This window comes from Lepidochelys olivacea (genome assembly GCF_965140295.1).
Source record: "Lepidochelys olivacea isolate rLepOli2 genome assembly, chromosome: 1".
Taxonomy (NCBI): domain Eukaryota; kingdom Metazoa; phylum Chordata; order Testudines; family Cheloniidae; genus Lepidochelys; species Lepidochelys olivacea.
In genome coordinates this window covers 11554426-11572453 of record NC_140411.1, presented here as the reverse complement: position 1 = coordinate 11572453, position 18028 = coordinate 11554426, and the positions used below count along the sequence as shown (strand labels likewise).

The window sequence follows — 18028 nt, the reverse complement described above, 5'->3', positions numbered from 1 at the left end:
TGCCAGGGCAAATTAGTCATTAAACACGCTTTCTTTTAAACCATGTACAATATTTACAAAGGTACACTCACCAGAGGTCCCTTCTCTGCCTTCAGGGTCCTGGAGCCTGCGTTGGGTGGGTTCGGGGGGTACTGGGTACAGGTCCAGAGTGATAAACAGATCCTGGCTCTTGGGGAAACCGGTTTCTCCGCTTCCTTGCTGCAAGCTATCTATAACCTCCTCATCATCATCTTCCTCGCCCCCAAAACCCACTTCCATGTTGCTTCCCACTCCTTCGATGGAGTCAAAGCACAGGGTTGGAGTAGTGGTAGCTGCACCCCCTAGAATGTCTGGGGCTCTCAACCGGAGCGGTCGTTTGCCTCTCTGTTTTTTTGGTAGGCTTGCCTGAGCGCCTATTAATTTTCAAGCGGCACTGCTGCAGGTCCCTGTTATAGCCTCTGTCCTTCATGCCGTTGGAGATTTTTTCAAATATTTTGGCATTTCGTCTTTTCGAACGGCGTTGTGCCAGCACGGATTCGACTCCCCATACAGCGATCAGATCCCGTACCTCCCATTTGGTCCATGCTGGAGCTCTTCGGTGATTCTGGGACTGCATGGTCTTCTGTGATGATGAGCTCTGCATGGTGACCTTTGTGGGTGAGCTCGCCACGCTGGCCAAACAGGAAATGAGATTCAAAAGTTTGCAGGCCTTTTCCTGTCTACCTGGCCAGTGCATCTGAGTTGAGAGCGCTGTCCAGAGCGGATAGCTCCCGGAGGCCAATACCACCGAATTGCATCCACACTACCCCAAATTCGACCCGGCAAGGCCGATTTCAGCGCTAATCCCCTCGTCAGGGGTGGAGTAAAGAAATTGATTTTAAGAGCTCTTTAAGTCAAAAAATAGGGCTTCATCATGTGGATGGGTGCAGGGTTAAATCGAGATAATGCTGCTAAATTCAACCTAAACTTGTAGTGTAGACCAGGCCTAAGGCCTCGGCAGGGGTGCCCTCTCAGATGCCTTTCTCCTGTCATGGGTGGGGGATCTGATGTACACATTCCCACCAATTCTGCTGATCATCAGGGTCTTATCAAAAGTGACAAGGCACAAGTCATTATGATCGCCCCGGTGTGGCATCGCCAGCACTGGTTTGGCACGCTCATGGATCTGGCCATGGCTGCTCCATGGCCACTGTCCAGTTTCCCGGACCTAATGTCACACAACCACGGTTGGCTCCTGCACCCAAACCTTCCCTCTCTTCACCTCATGGCTTGGCTGCTGTGTGGATCAACCCAGAGGAACAGGCCTGCTCTAGTCAGGTACAACAGGTTCTCTTGGAAATCAGAAAGCCCTCCACGCGAGCGACTTACCTGGCAAAGTGGAAGCAGTTTTCCTGCTGAGGGTTGGAGCGAAGCATCTCCCCGACCCGGTCATCTCTGCAGTTCTTCCTGGATTATCTGCTCCACCTAAAGCACGAAGTCCTCATGCTTTCTTCCATCAAGGTGCACTTGGCAGCCATATCAGCCTTCCACCCACGTGTCCAGAGCAAATTGGTGTTCTCGTATGAGATGTCGATCCGGTTCTTAAAGGGCCTTGAAAAGCTCTTCCTGCTGGTCCAGGACTCGGTTCCCCATGGGATCTCAACCAGGTCCTCTCTAGGCTCACAGGCCTGCCCTTTGAGCCTATGGCTTCTTGTTTCATGGAAAGTTGCTTTCCTTGTAGCCATTACCTCGGCAAGGAGCGTATCTGAGAGTAAGGCCCTGACTTCAGAGCCTCAGTATACAGTGTTCTACAAGGACAAGGTCCAGCTGCAACCTCATCTGGCTTTCCTGCCTAAGGTGGTGTCCCCTTTTCATGTCAACCAGGTTATCTTCCTCCCAGTGTTCTGTCTGAAGCTGCAGTCAACCAATGAGGAGAGGCAGCTCCATACATTGGATGTCTGGCGTGCCATAACATTCTACCTGGAGAGCCCCAAGCCCTTCCACAGACTGACCCAGCTCTTTATCACAACAGCGGACAGGATGAAGGGTCTCCCGGTGTCCTTGCAGAGGATCTCTAATTGGATTACCACCTGCTTCCAGACCTGTTGTGAGCTGGCTTAGGCCAAGCCACTGCCTATAGTGAAGGCCCACTCCTCAGTGGCCTTCCTGGTGCATGTTACTATCCACGACCTCTGCAGGGCTGCAACATGGTCTTTGGTACACATGTTCATGATGCACTACACCATCATCCAGCAAGCAAGAGATGACACTGGATTTGGCAGAGCTGTGTTGCAATCAATATGTCCATGAACTCCTACCTGCCTCTGGTGGTACTGCTTGGGAGTCACCTACAATGGAACAGACATGAGCAAGCACTCGAAGAAAAGACAGTTATATTTTTTTGTAACTGGTGTTCTTTGAGTTGTGTTGCTCATGTCCATTCCATGACCCGCCCTCCTTCTGAACTGTCAGAGTTTCTGACAAGAAGGAACTAAGGGTGGGGAGAACCGGTAGCACCCCTAATACCACGGCATACATGCACCACTCCAGAGGGCACCAGAGCCAGTCCCCTACGTTACCAATGAGGGAAAAACTTCCAGCACCGGTGCATGTGTCAAGCACACACATCTACAATGGAATGGACATGAGCAACACATCTCGGAGAACACCATTTACAAAAAAAGGTAACTGTTTTTTTAAATCAGTAATATAGAAGAGAACATAAAATCAGCATTGATAAAGTTTGCCAATGACACCAATGGGAGGAGTGGTAAATGTTGAGGACAGGTCACTGATACAGAGCAGTCTAGATTGCTTGTACCCAGCTTACCAAGCAAACAATGTATGTTTTAATATTGTTAAATGTAAACATATAACTCTAGAAACAAAGAATGTAGGCCATACTTACGGGATGGGGGACTCTATCCCGGAAAGTGGTGACTCTGAAAAAGATTTGACCATAGTCAAGGTTCCTTCCCCACTCTGAACTCTAGGGTACAGATGTGGGGACCTGCATGAAAGACCCCCTAAGCTTATTCTTACCAGCTTAGGTTAAAATGTTCCTCAAGGTACAAACTTTGCCTTGTCCTTGAACCCTATGCTGCCACCACCAAGCGTGTTAAACAAAGAACAGGGAAAGAGCCCACTTGGAACATCTTCCCCCCAAGCCCTACACCCCTTTCCTGGGGAAGGCTTGATAAAAATCCTCACCAATTTCCATAGGTGCACACAGACCCAAACCCTTGGATCTTAAGAACAATGAAAAAGCAATCAGGATCTTAAAAGAAGATTTTTAATAGAAGAGAAAGTAAAAAAGAATCACCTCTGTAAAATCAGGATGGTAAATACCTTACAGGGTAATCAGATTCAAAACATAGAGAATCCCTCTAGGCAAAACCTTAAGTTACAAAAAGACACAAAAACAGGAATATACATTCCATTCAACACAACCTATTTTACCAGCCATTTAACAAAAGGAAATCTAATGCATTTTTAGCTAGATTACTTACTAACTTAACAGAAGTTCTGAAGAGCATTCCTGACCTGGTCCCAGCAAAAGCATCACACAGACAGACAGGCCCTTTGTTCCCTGCCCCACTTCAGCTTTGAAAGTATCTTGTTTCCTCATTGGTCATTTTGGTCAGATGCCAGTGAGGTTATCTTAGCTTCTTAACCTTTTACAGGTGAATGGGTTTTGCCTCTGGCCAGGAGGGATTTAATAGTCCTGTATACAGAAAGGTGGTTACCCTTTCCTTTATATTTATGACGGCCATCATGGCAGATAATCAGCTGACTTCCCAGTGTGATGCTCTGGCCAAAAGGGCTAATGTGATCCTTGGATGCATAAATAAGGGAATCTCATGTATGAGTAGAGAGGTTATTTTACCTCAGTATTTGGCACTGCTGCAACCACAGGCATGCAGGAGTGAAATCAGGAAGGCCAAATCACACTTGGAGTTGCAGCCAGCAAGGGATGTTAGGAGTAACAAGAAGGGTTTCTACAAGTATGTTAACAAGAAGAAGGTGGTCAGGGAAAGTGTGGGGAGGCAACCTAGTGACAGAGGATATGGAAAAAGCTGAGGTACTCAATGCTTTTTTTGCCTCTGTCTTCACAAACAAGGTCAGCTCCCAGACTACTGCACTGGGCAGCACAGTATGGGGAGGACGTGACCAGCCCCCTGTGGAGAAAGAAGTGGTTCAGGACTATTTAGAAAAGCTGGATGTGCACAAGTCCATGGGGCTGAATGCACTGCATCCAAGAGTGCTAAAGGAGTTGGCGGATGTGACTGCAGAGCCATTGGCCATTATCTTTGAAAACTCATGGTGATCGGGGGAGGTCCCGGAGGAGTGGGAAAAGGCTAATGTAGTGCCCATCTTTAAAAAAGGGAAGAAGGAGAATCCAGGGAACTACAGGCCAGTCAGCATCACCTCAGTCCCTTGAAAAATCATGGAGCAGGTCCTCAAGGAATCAATTCTGAAGCACTTCGAGGAGAGGAAAGTGATCAGGAACAGTCAGCATGGATTCATCAAGGAGAAGTCTTGCCTGACTAACCTAATTGCCTTCTACGATGAGATAACTGGCTCTGTGGATGAAGGGAAAGCAGTAGATGTGTTATTCCTTGACTTTAGCAAATCTTTTCATATGGTCTCCCACAGTATTCTTGCCAGCAAGTTAAGGAAGTATGGACTGGACGAATGGCTGATAAAGTGGATACAAAGCTGGCTAGATTGTCAGGCTCAACAGGTAGCGATCAATGGCTCCATGTCTAGTTGGCAGCCAGTATCAAACAGATTGCCCCAAGGGTCAGTCCTGGGGCAGGTTTTGTGCAGTATCTTCATAAACGATCTGGAGGATGGGGTGGATTGCACCCTCAGCAAGTTTGCAGATGACACTAAACTGGGAGGAGAGGTAGATACGCTGGAGGGTAGAGATAGGATACAGAGGGACCTAGACAAATTAGAGGATTAGGCCAAAAGAAATCTGATGAGGTTCAACGAGGACAAGTGCAGAGTCCTGCACTTAGGATGGAAGAATCCCATGCGCTGCTACAGACTAGGACCGAATGGCTAGGCAGCAGTTCTGCAGAAAAGGAACAAGAAGCTGGATATGAATCAACAGTGTGCCCTTGTTGCCAAGAAGGCTAATGGCATTTTGGGTTGTATAAGGAGGGGCATTGCCAGCAGATTGAGGGATGTGATCATTCCCCTCTATTTGACATTGGTGAGGCCTCATCTGGAGTACTGTGTCCAGTTTTGGGCCCCACACTACGAGAAGGATGTGGAAAAATTGGAAAGTCTAGCGGAGGGCAACAAAAATGATTAGGGGTCTGGAGCACATGTTTTATAAGGAGAGGCTGAGGGAACTGGGATGATTTAGTCTGCAGAAGAGGAGAATGAGGGGGGATTTGATAGCTGCTTTCAACTACCTGAAAGGGGTTTCCAAAGAGGATGGATCTAGACTTTCTCAGTGGTAGCAGATGACAGAATGAGGAGTAATGGTCTCAAGTTGCAGTGGGGGAGGTTTAGGTTGGATATTAGGAAAAACTTTTTCACTAGGAGGGTGGTGAAACACTGGAATGCATTACCTAGGGAGGTGGTAGAATCTCCTTCCTTAGAAGTTTTTAAGGTCAGGCTTGACAAAGTCCTGGCTGGGATGATTTAGTTGTGGATTGGTCCTGCTTTGAGCAGGGGGTTGGACTAGATGACCTCCTTAAGTCCCTTCCAGGGAAAGGTATAACATGATCCATTGGCTGGAAATTGAAGCGAGACAAATTCAGGGTCAAAATAAAGTGTAATCAACCATTGCAATGACTTAGACAAGGGTCATGGTGCATTCTCCCTCACTGACCATTTTAAAATTAAGATTGTAATTTTTTGAAAAGAATGTGCTCTAGGAATTATTTTGGGCAGGTTTTATAGCCTAAGTGATAGAATAGGTGAGACTAGATGACCACAATGGTGCCTTCTGGGCTTGGAATTTATGAATGAAGGAAAAAGTTCACTTATACAATGTGCCTGACCATGAAATATAATTGTCATTTGTCACTAGCTGTGGTTGTAGTTGTTCAGCCTCTGTGAAAATTATATTGATTAATGCTGGATGAATCCACTCAAGATTGAGGAAAGGGTCTTAAATTATATCTAGAAGAATATGTTCTGAAATAAAATCCACAGACTGTCTCCTGTTGGCATCGGTTCTGCACCAATACGTTGTGGATTGTTTTCCGAAAACACCCACTCAATATGCAGCAACAGTCACAAAAGCTAACAGAATGTTGGGAGTTAGGAAAGGAATAGATAATAAGACAGAAAATATCATATTGCCTCTGTATAAATCCAGGGTACACCCACATCTTGAAGACTGCACACTGATGTAGTTGTTATGTCTCAAAAAAGATATATTGGAATTGAAAAAGACACAGAAAAGGACAACAAAAATCATTAGGGGTATGGAACAGCTTCCATATGAGAACAGATTAATGAGAATGAGACTTTTCAGCTTTGAAAAGAGATGACTCATGGGGGATATGATAGAGGTCTATAAAATCATGACTGGTATGTAGATTGTAAATAAGGAAGTGTTATTTATTCCTTCTCTTAACACAAGAACTAGGGGTCACCAAATTATATTAACAGGCAGCAGGTTTAAAACAAACAAAAGGAAGTATTTCTTCACAAACTGCACAGTCAATCTGTGGAACTCTTTGCCAGAGGATGTTATGAAGGCCAAGACTATAACCAGGTTTAAAAAGGAAATAGATAAGATCAAGGAAGATAGGTTTATCAATGGCTGTTAACTAGGATGGGCAGGGATGGTTTTCCTAACCTCTGTTTGCCAGAAGATGGGAATGGACGACAGTGGATGGATCACTTGATGATTACCTGTTCTGTTCATTCCCTCTTGGAGCACCTGGCATTGGCCACTGTTGGAAGACAGGATAGTGGCTAGATGGACTATTGGTCTGATCTAGTATGGATGTTCTTATGTTCTAATACATATTTTGCTCAAATTTATAAGTTATTATTATATAATAAATAAGGCTAAGATTTAGTCATGGGGATTTTTAGTAAAAGTCATACACAGGTCATGGGCAATAAACAAAAATTCATGGCCCCGTGACCTGTCCATCATTTGTACTATAAATACCCCTAAATCTTTGGTGTTCTGGGGGGCTCTGGGGGTACAGCTGCTGCTCTGGAGGGGTTTTTCTGGGGCACCCACTGGTGCTGGGGGGGTCTCTGGGGCACCCGCTAGTGTTGGGGGGGGCCTCTGGGGTGCCCATTGGTGCTCAGGCAAGGGGCTCTGGGACACCTGCTGGTGCTCAGAGTGGAGGCTCCATGGTACCTGCTGGTGCTTGGGGGGAGAGGGGCAGCCTGGGACAGCAGCAGCCACTGCTGGCTGGGAGTGGCCCTGCCAGCCCCAGACCACGGCAGCTGCTGCTGGTGGGAAGCAGCCCCGCCAGCCCAGGACCGCGGCAGACACTGCTGGTGGGAGATGGCCCAGAACCGCCACTGTTGCTGGTGGGGGGGCAGTGTGGCTGGCCCCAGATCCGCCAGAGCTGCTCGGGCGACCATGGGGTCAATTGCTCTTGCTGGCTGTAGAAGTTATGGAGGTCCTGGAAAGTCATGGAATCTGTGACTTCCATGACCTCTGTGACAGACTCGCAGCCGTAATAATAAATAATAGATAATAAAAGGCTTGAAGCTAAAATAGGGAATTACAGTAGCTAATTTGTGAGTTCTTAATTTACTAGAAATTATTAGCTATTTTTAAAATAGGCTATGGAATTTCATTGTTGTGACTGCTTCAAAAATATTTCTGTGCAGCAGCAGTTACTATACCAAATCCTTGCTTAGAAATCATTAGCCATGTCACTCTCCAATATAATTTGGGTGATTTGAAAACTACGAGAAAAATTGTTATGGGGCACATATTGAGCTACGGGAGAGAAATAATAAGATCATCTTCTGCCTTTCATATTGTATTTACTTAACTACTTCTATCTCTAATTACATAGAGAGATATGAATACCTAAAAAGAAGAAACTAGCCAAGCCTATACTCTGATATTACTACAAGTTTAGGTGATGTATGTATATACATGCAGTGGAGGGGAATCACAGCTGTAGCTCATATTGTAGACATAGCCATAAATGCAGAACTGGATTTACTTCAGCTAAATGCACTGACAGGGTAAAAATGCTCCTGCACAGGGGCTCGATGAACAGACATTTATAACTGTAAAACAATCCCTAGAGTGACTCCAGCTAGAGTGGTACTAAAAAACCCTTGATACACCTCCAGAAATGTTTGTGCCAAACGTGTCGCTGTAATACCAGTGTGGATGTAGTTATATTGCTATGGGCCATATATGACTCTGCAGTGCGGATACTCAAAGGAGGGTTTGTAAAGCACATATTTGCATGTATGGGAGCTCAGACACCTGTAAACTCTGTAGTGTAGATAGACCCTTAATAGGTGTCCCTGCATTTGTCTGTATTAAAATGGGCTTAGTTAACTAAGCAATCCAGATAGTTCTGTGTAACGGAACTGTCTTTATTATAAACTTTACTAGTGATGAGAAACCAATTTAAAATTATTCAAGATCAAATATGCCTACTGGGAGGGGGGAGACCCAAAACGAACAAAACTAGAAATGTTTCAAGTAGAGAAACAACATGAAGAAAGAAAATCTCCACACTCTGAATGGAGGTGAATGCATGAGTGAGAATCCAAACATAATGTAATCTTCTCTTCTCTAAAAATAATACCAACCATTATTCCCACTCTTGCAGAGCTAGAAGCTCAAATAAGGCTGCAATGAGTAGCAATCAGCTTAAGTGGTGATTTGATTAGCCTGTAACATTGGGAGATGATTTCTGATAGTAGAAGATTCTCTAGTCTACCAGACACAGACATAACAAGATTTAATGTCTGGAAATTGAAGCTAAATAAATTCAGGCTGGTAAATTTTAACAAGGAAGTTAATTAACCATTGGAACAACTTATGAGGGGACATGGTGAAGTTTTTTAATCAAGATTGGATGAGTTCCTAAATGATATGGTCACTCCAAACTGAACATGAGCTTCCAATGTGATACTGTGGCCAAAAAGGCTAATGTGATCTTTGGATGCTTAAACAGGAATCTTCAGTAGGAGCAGAGAGGTTATTTTGCCTCTGTATTGGGTACTGGTGCAACCACTACTGGAATACTGAGTCCAGTTCTGGTGTCCACAATTCAAGGAGGATGTTTGATAAACTGGAGAGGGTTCAAAATACCACCATGAGAATGATTAAAGGATTAAAAACCATGCCTTATAGCAATAGACTCATGGAGCTCAATCTATTTAGCCTCAACAAAGAGAAAGTTAAAGGAGTGACTTCATCACAAACTATAAGTATCTACATGGAGAACAAATATTTGACAATGGACACTTCAATCTAGATCAAAGGGTGAAAATCCTGACAGAATATATTCAGAGGAGCAAAATCACAGAAATATAATTGTCATGAAAATGGAAAAAGTAAATGAATAACAAAAAATGAGAAGTGAAATGATATGTAGGCGTATTTGTGTGAATCACAGTTAATTTGGAAAGATTTTTTTCATGAAACATCTGCTGCTGTTTAAAGATCTCACATAGAATTAATTCTCTGTTCAGAATGGAGATTCTAAGATGTTTTGGTCTTTTTACTCCTAGTTTCGCCACGAAGATTCCAATGAAACTTTGTTGACATTGAAGATGCTCCAGTATGTACATTTAACAGACGAGGTGAGTTATTTACTCTTATTTATTATGGGCACAAATGTGACTGACATTATACATCTGCACTGGGGAATTGGGACATAAGAGGCCCTCTTAGCCCCTATACAGGTTACCTGTATAGACTGTTGCATCTCTGGTGTAGATTAAGTCCAAATGATGTATCACCTTCTTTCCCATTGAAAGCAGGGCCTGTCATAATTTGAGGAGGAATTCTGTATTTTGGAAGAAATCAAGCCAGCTTTGTCTCCATGCTCCCACTAATTATCATCTTCATACCCTGTTTAAAAGTTCTAACTGTTTTATCTACTAGGTCATTGGAAACTGATGGTAAGGGGAAATTTAAATATGTTTTATCGCATTCCTGTTGTTGCTCCACTTTAGGTGAGTCTGCATCCCTGCACCTGTGATCAGAGCTTCTTAGTAGTAGTGCCCATTTGGGCCATACGTACCCCCCCACCATTTTGTGTTGCCCCCGGCGGCTATATGGCACTGTGCGGCCAAACCGCCCTCAGTTCCTTCTCCACCGCCTTTGGCCTGAGATGGAGCCCTTGGCAGCACCTCTTTAGTTTCTTCATGTTTACCTTTTAGAGTTAGTATTAGTATAGTTATACAGTAGAGTTAGCTATAGCTACCCTCCTCTCCCCCATTTATTTCTTTTTAAAAAATCAATTATTAGTTACCGGTAAAAGTCTGTTCACCCTTATAGGGTTGTCTAGTTTTCACTTCTTTCACCTGAGGGTGATCCCATGTATGATGAAATGAAGTTGACCTCACATTTAATGATCTCAAATTCATGCTTAGGGTTCCTGTTTCTGATACAGTAGTAGGTGGACCAATTGTACAAACTGTGTTTAGTAGCCTTCCATCCAAGGGAAGGTTCTTGTTGTGCCACTTTCCCTTTAGAGATTACCTTTCCTGTTTCCTGCAGGCATGGAGTAGAACCACTGTTCAACAAAACATAGTCTATCTGCGATGGTGGTACAGTCCCCACACTGTAGAAGCCATGAAAGAGTTGATAAGTGGATCAGTTATGTCTCTAGCCACAACTGTGTCCAATTAGCATCAGCTCGGATAAAAGTCTCCAAATTAGGCAGAATACGTGGCTGCCAGAGAGGCTGAGAGCTTGAGGAAATGGGCAGCAGCAGACTGGGAAGAAGCGGCCCAAGGAGACAGATCTCTGTGGGGAGAGGATTAGAGAGTAGCTCTGTGAAAGATGCTTGTAAACAGGCATAGATGGAAGCAACCCAGGGAAGCAGCAGGGGATTGTATGAAGCAGACTTTAGCTGATTAACACAGGGACCCTGGGCTGGAGTCCAGAAGGGAGAGAGGATTAGACTGGGTTCCCCTCCCACTCTCCACAGAAGAGAGGTGTGAGCCTCGGGAGTAAATGGGCAAGGAAAACTGAGCCTAAATTAGGTCTGAAGGCCTGGTCAAAGATCATCAGACTTTAGATTTATTTGGACCTTTTGTTTCCCTGGGAGGGATGAGGCTCTAAGTGACTTGGTCCAGCAGCTGGGTTGAAAGAAGGGACAGAGCATCTAGTGGCCAGAGCTGCTGCTGGCGGGAGGCAACAGACAAAGGAGCTGCTATGCCATGTCTAGCCATGAGGGGATATAGCAATCTGCGCCTGGTCTGGAGCTCGCCAACTTCCAGTCATCACGTACCTGAAAAGGCTTCTGAATTTAAAACCTCCATTTAAAAATCAACGGAGTAAAGAAACAGCCCTCACTGCACCCCCACCTTCCTGTGGGCTCCCCTTGCTATCGAGCACTGTGCTACGTGTCTGGGAAGATGGGAGCTCCCCTGCCCTGTCACTAAGTTTCCACTGATTCCCTGCCATGTTAAGGGATCTGGATGATGAGGAGGAGATTTTTCTCAGCTGCCCCCTCGGCTCCTTTGCCCTTTAACTACATGCAGAAGGAAAGGAAACCTTGGATTTTTGGGGGGGAGGTGTGAGTGGGAGAAACAGGCCTTACCTGGTCTAGGGCTGTTGTTTTCAGGTCTGTCCGTTCTCCCTTGCTGAAAAGACCCTATAAATATCAATGGGATCATAAGAGCCATTATAAATAGCTTTTAAAATAATTGTATTTTTCAAAATGTCAGGACATACTTATTTAAAAGATGCTTTACCAGAAACTTGAACTTTGGAAATCTGTAAGGGTTTTTCTTTTTTTTTAAAATAAAAAGTTGTGTCCCTTTAAAAAGTTTTACTTAGTATTAGTGCAGTTAATACACAGGTCTTCTATCAAGCCTCATTTAGTTCAGCGTTCTGCTAACATACTGTTGGATTGTTCTCTGCAATATAATTTTAAGTCATTAATGGTAATCCCCCGACTCAGTTACAGGAAGCACCATCCATGAGGTCCCCAGAGCTGTGCACGAGAGCAGTGATGTCATGTTAATGCATGAGAAAGTACAAGTGACCATCACCAAAACAGAACAGAGAAACTGGCTGTATACAAAGTACTACCAAACGCAAAAGTAAACAAAAGAAAGAAATAGATATGATTACTAAAGCTGAAAGAATTTATCAGAAAAATGAGTGTTGTTTGTAACTATAACATGTAAACATTTTTCCAGACAGAAATGAGATTTTTCAGATCAACAACAGTGTCCCTTTAATATTATGATTTTATTTTGAGCTCCAATGCAGCTTCTGTGGCTGAAGAGGTAAACTGGAACACAGACTGGAGAGTGACACCAGCAGTGTGGATTATATGAAGGATTGTATGGTTATATATAGCTTCAAAACATTACATGTAGATGATTTTTTTTTTAATATTTATGTTTTTAGATGTACCGTCCATTTGGCCTTCATGTTGTTCTGATTGCATTAGAGCTTTGGACAGAAAGGGATCTCATTACAATTACTCACCTTTTGGAACAGGTTATTGTATTTTATTCAATCTATGTTGGAAAATTCCTGATGGGCCGTGTACATTTCGACCACACACAATTAATTGTGTAAGATTCTTTTATTTTAAACTTTAAAAATATGGTAATACTGTTCTTTATATTTATAACTGTCAATATTAAATTCAGACCTTGAAGATATTCTGCAAGATTTTGTTTGGAAACTAGACAAAGTACCCCCACTCCAAATATATCCATTATTCTCCTGCATAGCCCAGCCAGCCATTGCAACATTAGGTTTTCCCTTGGGTTCTGTAGCCTAAGAGGCATGCACAGCTTGATAGTCTCCACCTACTTGGGAAAATCCTCAGTTCATTCAACCTCCTATGCAACAGCACAGATGGCTTCCAGACCTCCAGGCCCTCATTGTACAAAGCAAATGTGAAACCCTGCTCAAATTCTAAATGTTTGGCCAGTCCTACAGTTTCTTATTCAGTTTGTTTCTTGTAATTGATTTTTTTGGGGCAGATTTGCTCAGACTTCAGTTCTACATCACTCTGCTTTATTCACTGTTCATGAACCAGAGTCCCAGTATGCAAACGTTCATAGATTATAAATCCAGATGCGACCGTTTGATGTCTTGTCTAACCTGCATAACACAGGTCATAGGACTTGCTTGAATTAATTCCTGTTTGAACTAGTGCATCGTGGTAGGAAGAGATCCTGAGACATAAGCCCTTGTATCAGAGGCCTGGTATGAGGCAGGACCTGCTCACAGAATCTGGCAAGAACAGAGCTGATATTGCAGAAATACACATTCCTAAGAAGTGCTGGTCACAGAGTACTCACGCAAACACATCCCGATATCAAGTGGTACCAGAACATCTCAATATCAAGGATGGTATAAAAACATTCCCCAAGGGTAACAGGAACACACTGACCCCTCCTAAAAGATAAGGTCAGGATAACAGTACATAATAAAGGTGTTTTGATTGAACCAACATGTACAAGGTAATGGATAATAACTAGCCATGTCAGGGGTCAGTAACTATGTCAGAGGGGGAGTACTAACTTGTTTGTATTGGGGTATAAAGATGTATCTCAGAGGGAGTATCTTTGTCTAGCCTAAGGAGGAACGGAAAGTCCCGCCGTTCCCCGAGCTCGTCTATTGTTACGAGCATACATGTATTAGTGGTCCGGTAGAGTCTGTGGGATACTAGTACTGTGCTTTGTCGACAGTAAACCTGGCTGGGTGCCTTCATCCTTTAACAGAGCTTGTGGTGATTGGGTAATTTTGCTCAAAGTCTGCCGTGCCAGCTGTCTGCGCATGGCTGGGGCAGCATACAAAGGGAACACATACACTCAGCCAAACAGCTATCAACATCTAACAACAAACATATCTTTTAGAAAAACATCCTATCTGATTTTAAAATTGCCAGTGATGGAGAATCTACCACAATCTTTGATAAAATGTTCTCATGATTAACTACCCTAACTTTTAAAATATTTGCCTTATTTATGTCTGCATTTGTCTAGCCTCAACTTCCAGCCATTGGATCTTGTTGGGGGAAAAGCACTCCTCCAGGTTCCCCAGGTTTTAAATGCTGCCTCACTTGCAGGTTTCAATACTTGTCTCAGATGGGCACTCACAGTGTGTCCACCAACTCGGCAAGAAACACATACCTCAGAAGTGCTTGTACTGCCACAACCTTAAAGCCCAGACCAGAAAGGTGAGAGACTTACAACTTAAACTCCTCCTCCTAAATTGAAACCCCATGCATTGGCATTGGCAGAGCCAACTAAACACTCAGCACTGAGTGGCTCAGCACATCTGCATCCAACGGCACCATCTTCTGCAAGCACCATGAATTCGGTACGCACTCCGGCACCCACAATCATGCTGCAAAAATTAGTACCAATAGATATGTCTTCTACGGTACCAATGCCACCAACAACACAACAATTCCTGCACCACAAAGACCTCATGGTCAATTTGACACCTGGATCCCCTATTCTCAGCACTGACACTGCCCCCGCATGGTCAGTATTGAGCCACCTCACAACTCCATCATGTTCTGCTCCACCATTTTCGAGCAATAAGAATTATGAGGACAAAGGGGAAATATATTCTCCTCAATGTTCTTCTCTGGGCCACGATCCACGAAGACCAGACCCTCCGCACAGGGGATATTACATTGACCCCAAAGACACACACTGGTACGGTTACCCATGGTTGCCACCAATGCCATTTCTCCCACCGTGGGCATATTGGAACCTATGGGCAACATACCCCCCACAACACAAACCTTCCAGCCCACCCAGGGTGAGCCTACATCATTCACCCATACCTTTGGTACCAGGACCATTGGAACCTATAGAAGAGGGGGCTGAAGAGGAGGAAGAACCCTCTGACCAGGAGATGGTGCCAGCAACCCACTTTTCTTCATCTTCCTCTGAGGACACCATAATGACACCAACTCCCAACACAGGAGATGATTTCAAACAATTTCAAGATCTCTACAAAAGAGTTGCGAGCTCACTAGACATCTCACTGGAAGAAGTTAAGGAGGCACAGCACAAACTCCTGGAGATTTTACATACATTGGCCTCTTCCAAAATCACACTTCCTATGAATGATGTGATTATGGAGCCAAATAGGTCAATCTGGCAGACTCCAGCAGCAATCCCATCTACGTGCAAGAGGTTGGATAAAAAAATATGTACCAGCAAAGGAAACAGAATTCCTCTTCTTGCACCCTGCTCCCAATTCATTGGTGATGGATGCAGTTCATGAATGGGGCAGACAACAGCACCCCAAAAACATGCCCTATGACAAGAACTGCAAGAGGCTCAACCTCTTCAGCCATAAGGCATACTTGACTGCAATTCTACACCTGAGGATAGCCAACTATGAAGCGTTACTGGCCAAGTACAATCATAATAATTACGCCAAACTCTCAAAAATTATTGAATTTATTCCAGAATAGAAAAAAGAGCAATTCAGGTCCATAATATTGGAGGGACAACTAATAACCAGGACAGTACTGCAGTCTGCTCTGGACTCAGCGGACACAGAAACGAGGTCTGTAGCCACTGAGGTGGTGATGAGAACGGCGTCTCGGTTCCATCAGTTTGACCATGTGCTTGATTGTTTGAAAAGTGAATTGGGAGTGCTTTGTTCCAGATGGGCCTGATTGTTATAAAAAGGCAGCCAGTTGCGACCCAGCTGAGCGGTGAACAGCGGAGAGGCTAACAGAGGGAGTTTGACTGGGAGTTTGCCTGGGGAGAGCCTACTGAGGCTTTCGTCTTGCAGGTTTCTCTGAGTAGTTACTGCAACAGCTGAGGAAGCTCTTAGAAGGAAGGTAATATGGATGGTGAGCAATCAGCTGTTGTGACCTGCACAGGATGTGCCAGGTTTGTCTTTCTTCCACAGGACAGAAGCGACCTTGTCTGTACAAAGTGCAAGCTGGTCTCCATATTGGAAGAGAAGGTTCAAGGTCTGGAGAATCATAGTATATCGGGGTTGGAAGGGACCTCAGGAGGTCATCTAGTCCAACCTGCTGTATCAACCATGCATTGCATAAGAGAAAATGAAGATTTGCTGGACATACATCAGGATATGCTTCTTCGGGCACAACATTCTGAAGAATCAAAGCAGGCTGCGCAGAGGGGACAGAAGGACAGTAAAGAAACTTGGCAGCATGTGACCTCCAGAAGAAGAAGAAGGAGCATCCATGGACCAACAATGCAGATACAGGTGAGCACCTGTTTTCATGTTCTCTCCACAGGTACTAATGTGGAGAGTGGACTAGATGATACATCTGAGGGAAGGGAGCAGAAGGAGACTCCACTGATTGGAAAGGTATGAGATGCACCGTCCTAGGGATGGGGGTTCCACGACCATTACTCCCAAGAGAAGGAGGTGGGGGGTGATGGTCGGGGACTCCCTCCTAAGGGTGACTGAGTCATCTATCTGCTGTCCCGACTGGGAAAACTGAGAAGTGTGCTGCTTGTCAGGAGCTCGGATTCACGATGTGACAGAGAGACTGCCAAGACTTATCAAGCCCTCGGATCACTACCCCTTCCTGCTTCTGCACATGGGCACCAATGATACTGCCAAGAATGACCTTGAGCGGATCACTGCAGACTACATGACTCTGGGAAGAAGGATAAAGGAGTTTGAGGCGCAAGTGGTGTTCTCATCCATCCTCCCCGTGGAAGGAAAAGGCCTGGGTAGAGACTGTTGAATCAAGGAAGTCAATGAACGGCTACGCAGGTGGTGTCAGAGAGAAGGCTTTGGATTCTTTGACCATGGGATGGTGTTCCAAGAAGGAGGAGTGCTAGGCAGAGACAGGCTCCACCTAACGAAGAGAGGGAAGAGCATCTTCGCAAGCAGGCTGGCTAACCTAGTGAGGAGGGCTTTAAACTAGGTTCACCGGGGAAAGGAGACCAAAGCCCTGAGGTAACTGGGGACATGGGATACCGGGAGGAAGCATGAGCAGGAGAGCGCGAAAGGGGAGGGCTCCTGCCTCATACTAAGAAAGCAGGACAAACAGCAAGTTATCTCAAGTGCCTGTGCACAAATGCAAGAAGCCTTGGAAACAAGCAGGGAGAACTAGAAGTCCTGGCACAGTCAAGGAATTATGATGTAATTGGAACAACAGAGACTTGATGGCACAACTCACATGACTGGAGTACTGTCATGGATGGATATAAACTGTTCAGGAAGGACAGGCAGGGCAGAAAAGGTGGGGGAGTTGCATTGTATGTAAGAGAGAAGTATGCCTGCTCAGAACTCTGGTATGAAACTGCAGAAAAACCTGAGTGTCTCTGGATTAAGTTTAGAAGCATGAGCAACAAGGGTGATGTCATGGTGGGAGTCTGCTATAGACCACCGTACCAGGGGGTGAGGTGGACAAGGATATCTTCTGGCAACTAACGGAAGATACGAGATCGCAGGCCCTGGTTCTCATGGGAGACTTCAATCTCCCCAATATCTGCTGGGAGAGCAATACAGCGGTGCACAGGCAATCCAGGAAGTTTTTGGAAAATGTAGGGGACAATTTCCTGGTGCAAGTGCTGGAGGAACCAAGTAGGGTCAGAGCTCTTCTTGATCTGCTGCTCACAAACCGGGAAGAATTAGTAGGGGAAGCAAAAGTGGATGGGAACCTGGGAGGCAGTGACCATGACCTGGTTGAGTTCAGGATCCTGACACAAGGAAGAAAGGAGAGCAGCAGAATACGGACCCTGGACTTCAGAAAAGCAAACTTTGACTACCTCATCCTCCCTCAATATCTTCATAAATGATCTGGAGGATGGTGTAGATTGCACTCTCAGCAAATTTGCGGATGATACTAAACTAGGAGGAGTGGTAGATACACTGGAGGGCAGGGATAGGATACAGAGGGACCTAGACAAATTGGAGGATTGGGCCAAAAGAAATCTGATG

General features: G+C 44.8%; 1 protein-coding gene across 1 annotated transcript in view; it reads left to right on the top strand.

The window, feature by feature from the left end:
- The window catches only part of LOC311514749 (disintegrin and metalloproteinase domain-containing protein 20-like), a 73353-nt gene extending 61091 nt beyond the window's left edge, over positions 1–12262 (top strand). The window contains exons 6-7 of the mRNA XM_084617442.1: positions 9661–9732; positions 12066–12262. Of these exons, the coding sequence (XP_084473568.1) occupies positions 9661–9732; positions 12066–12128 (135 nt within the window). The 3' untranslated portion in view covers positions 12129–12262. The remainder of the gene's footprint in view (positions 1–9660; positions 9733–12065) is intronic.
- The last annotated feature ends 5766 nt before the right edge of the window (positions 12263–18028 follow it).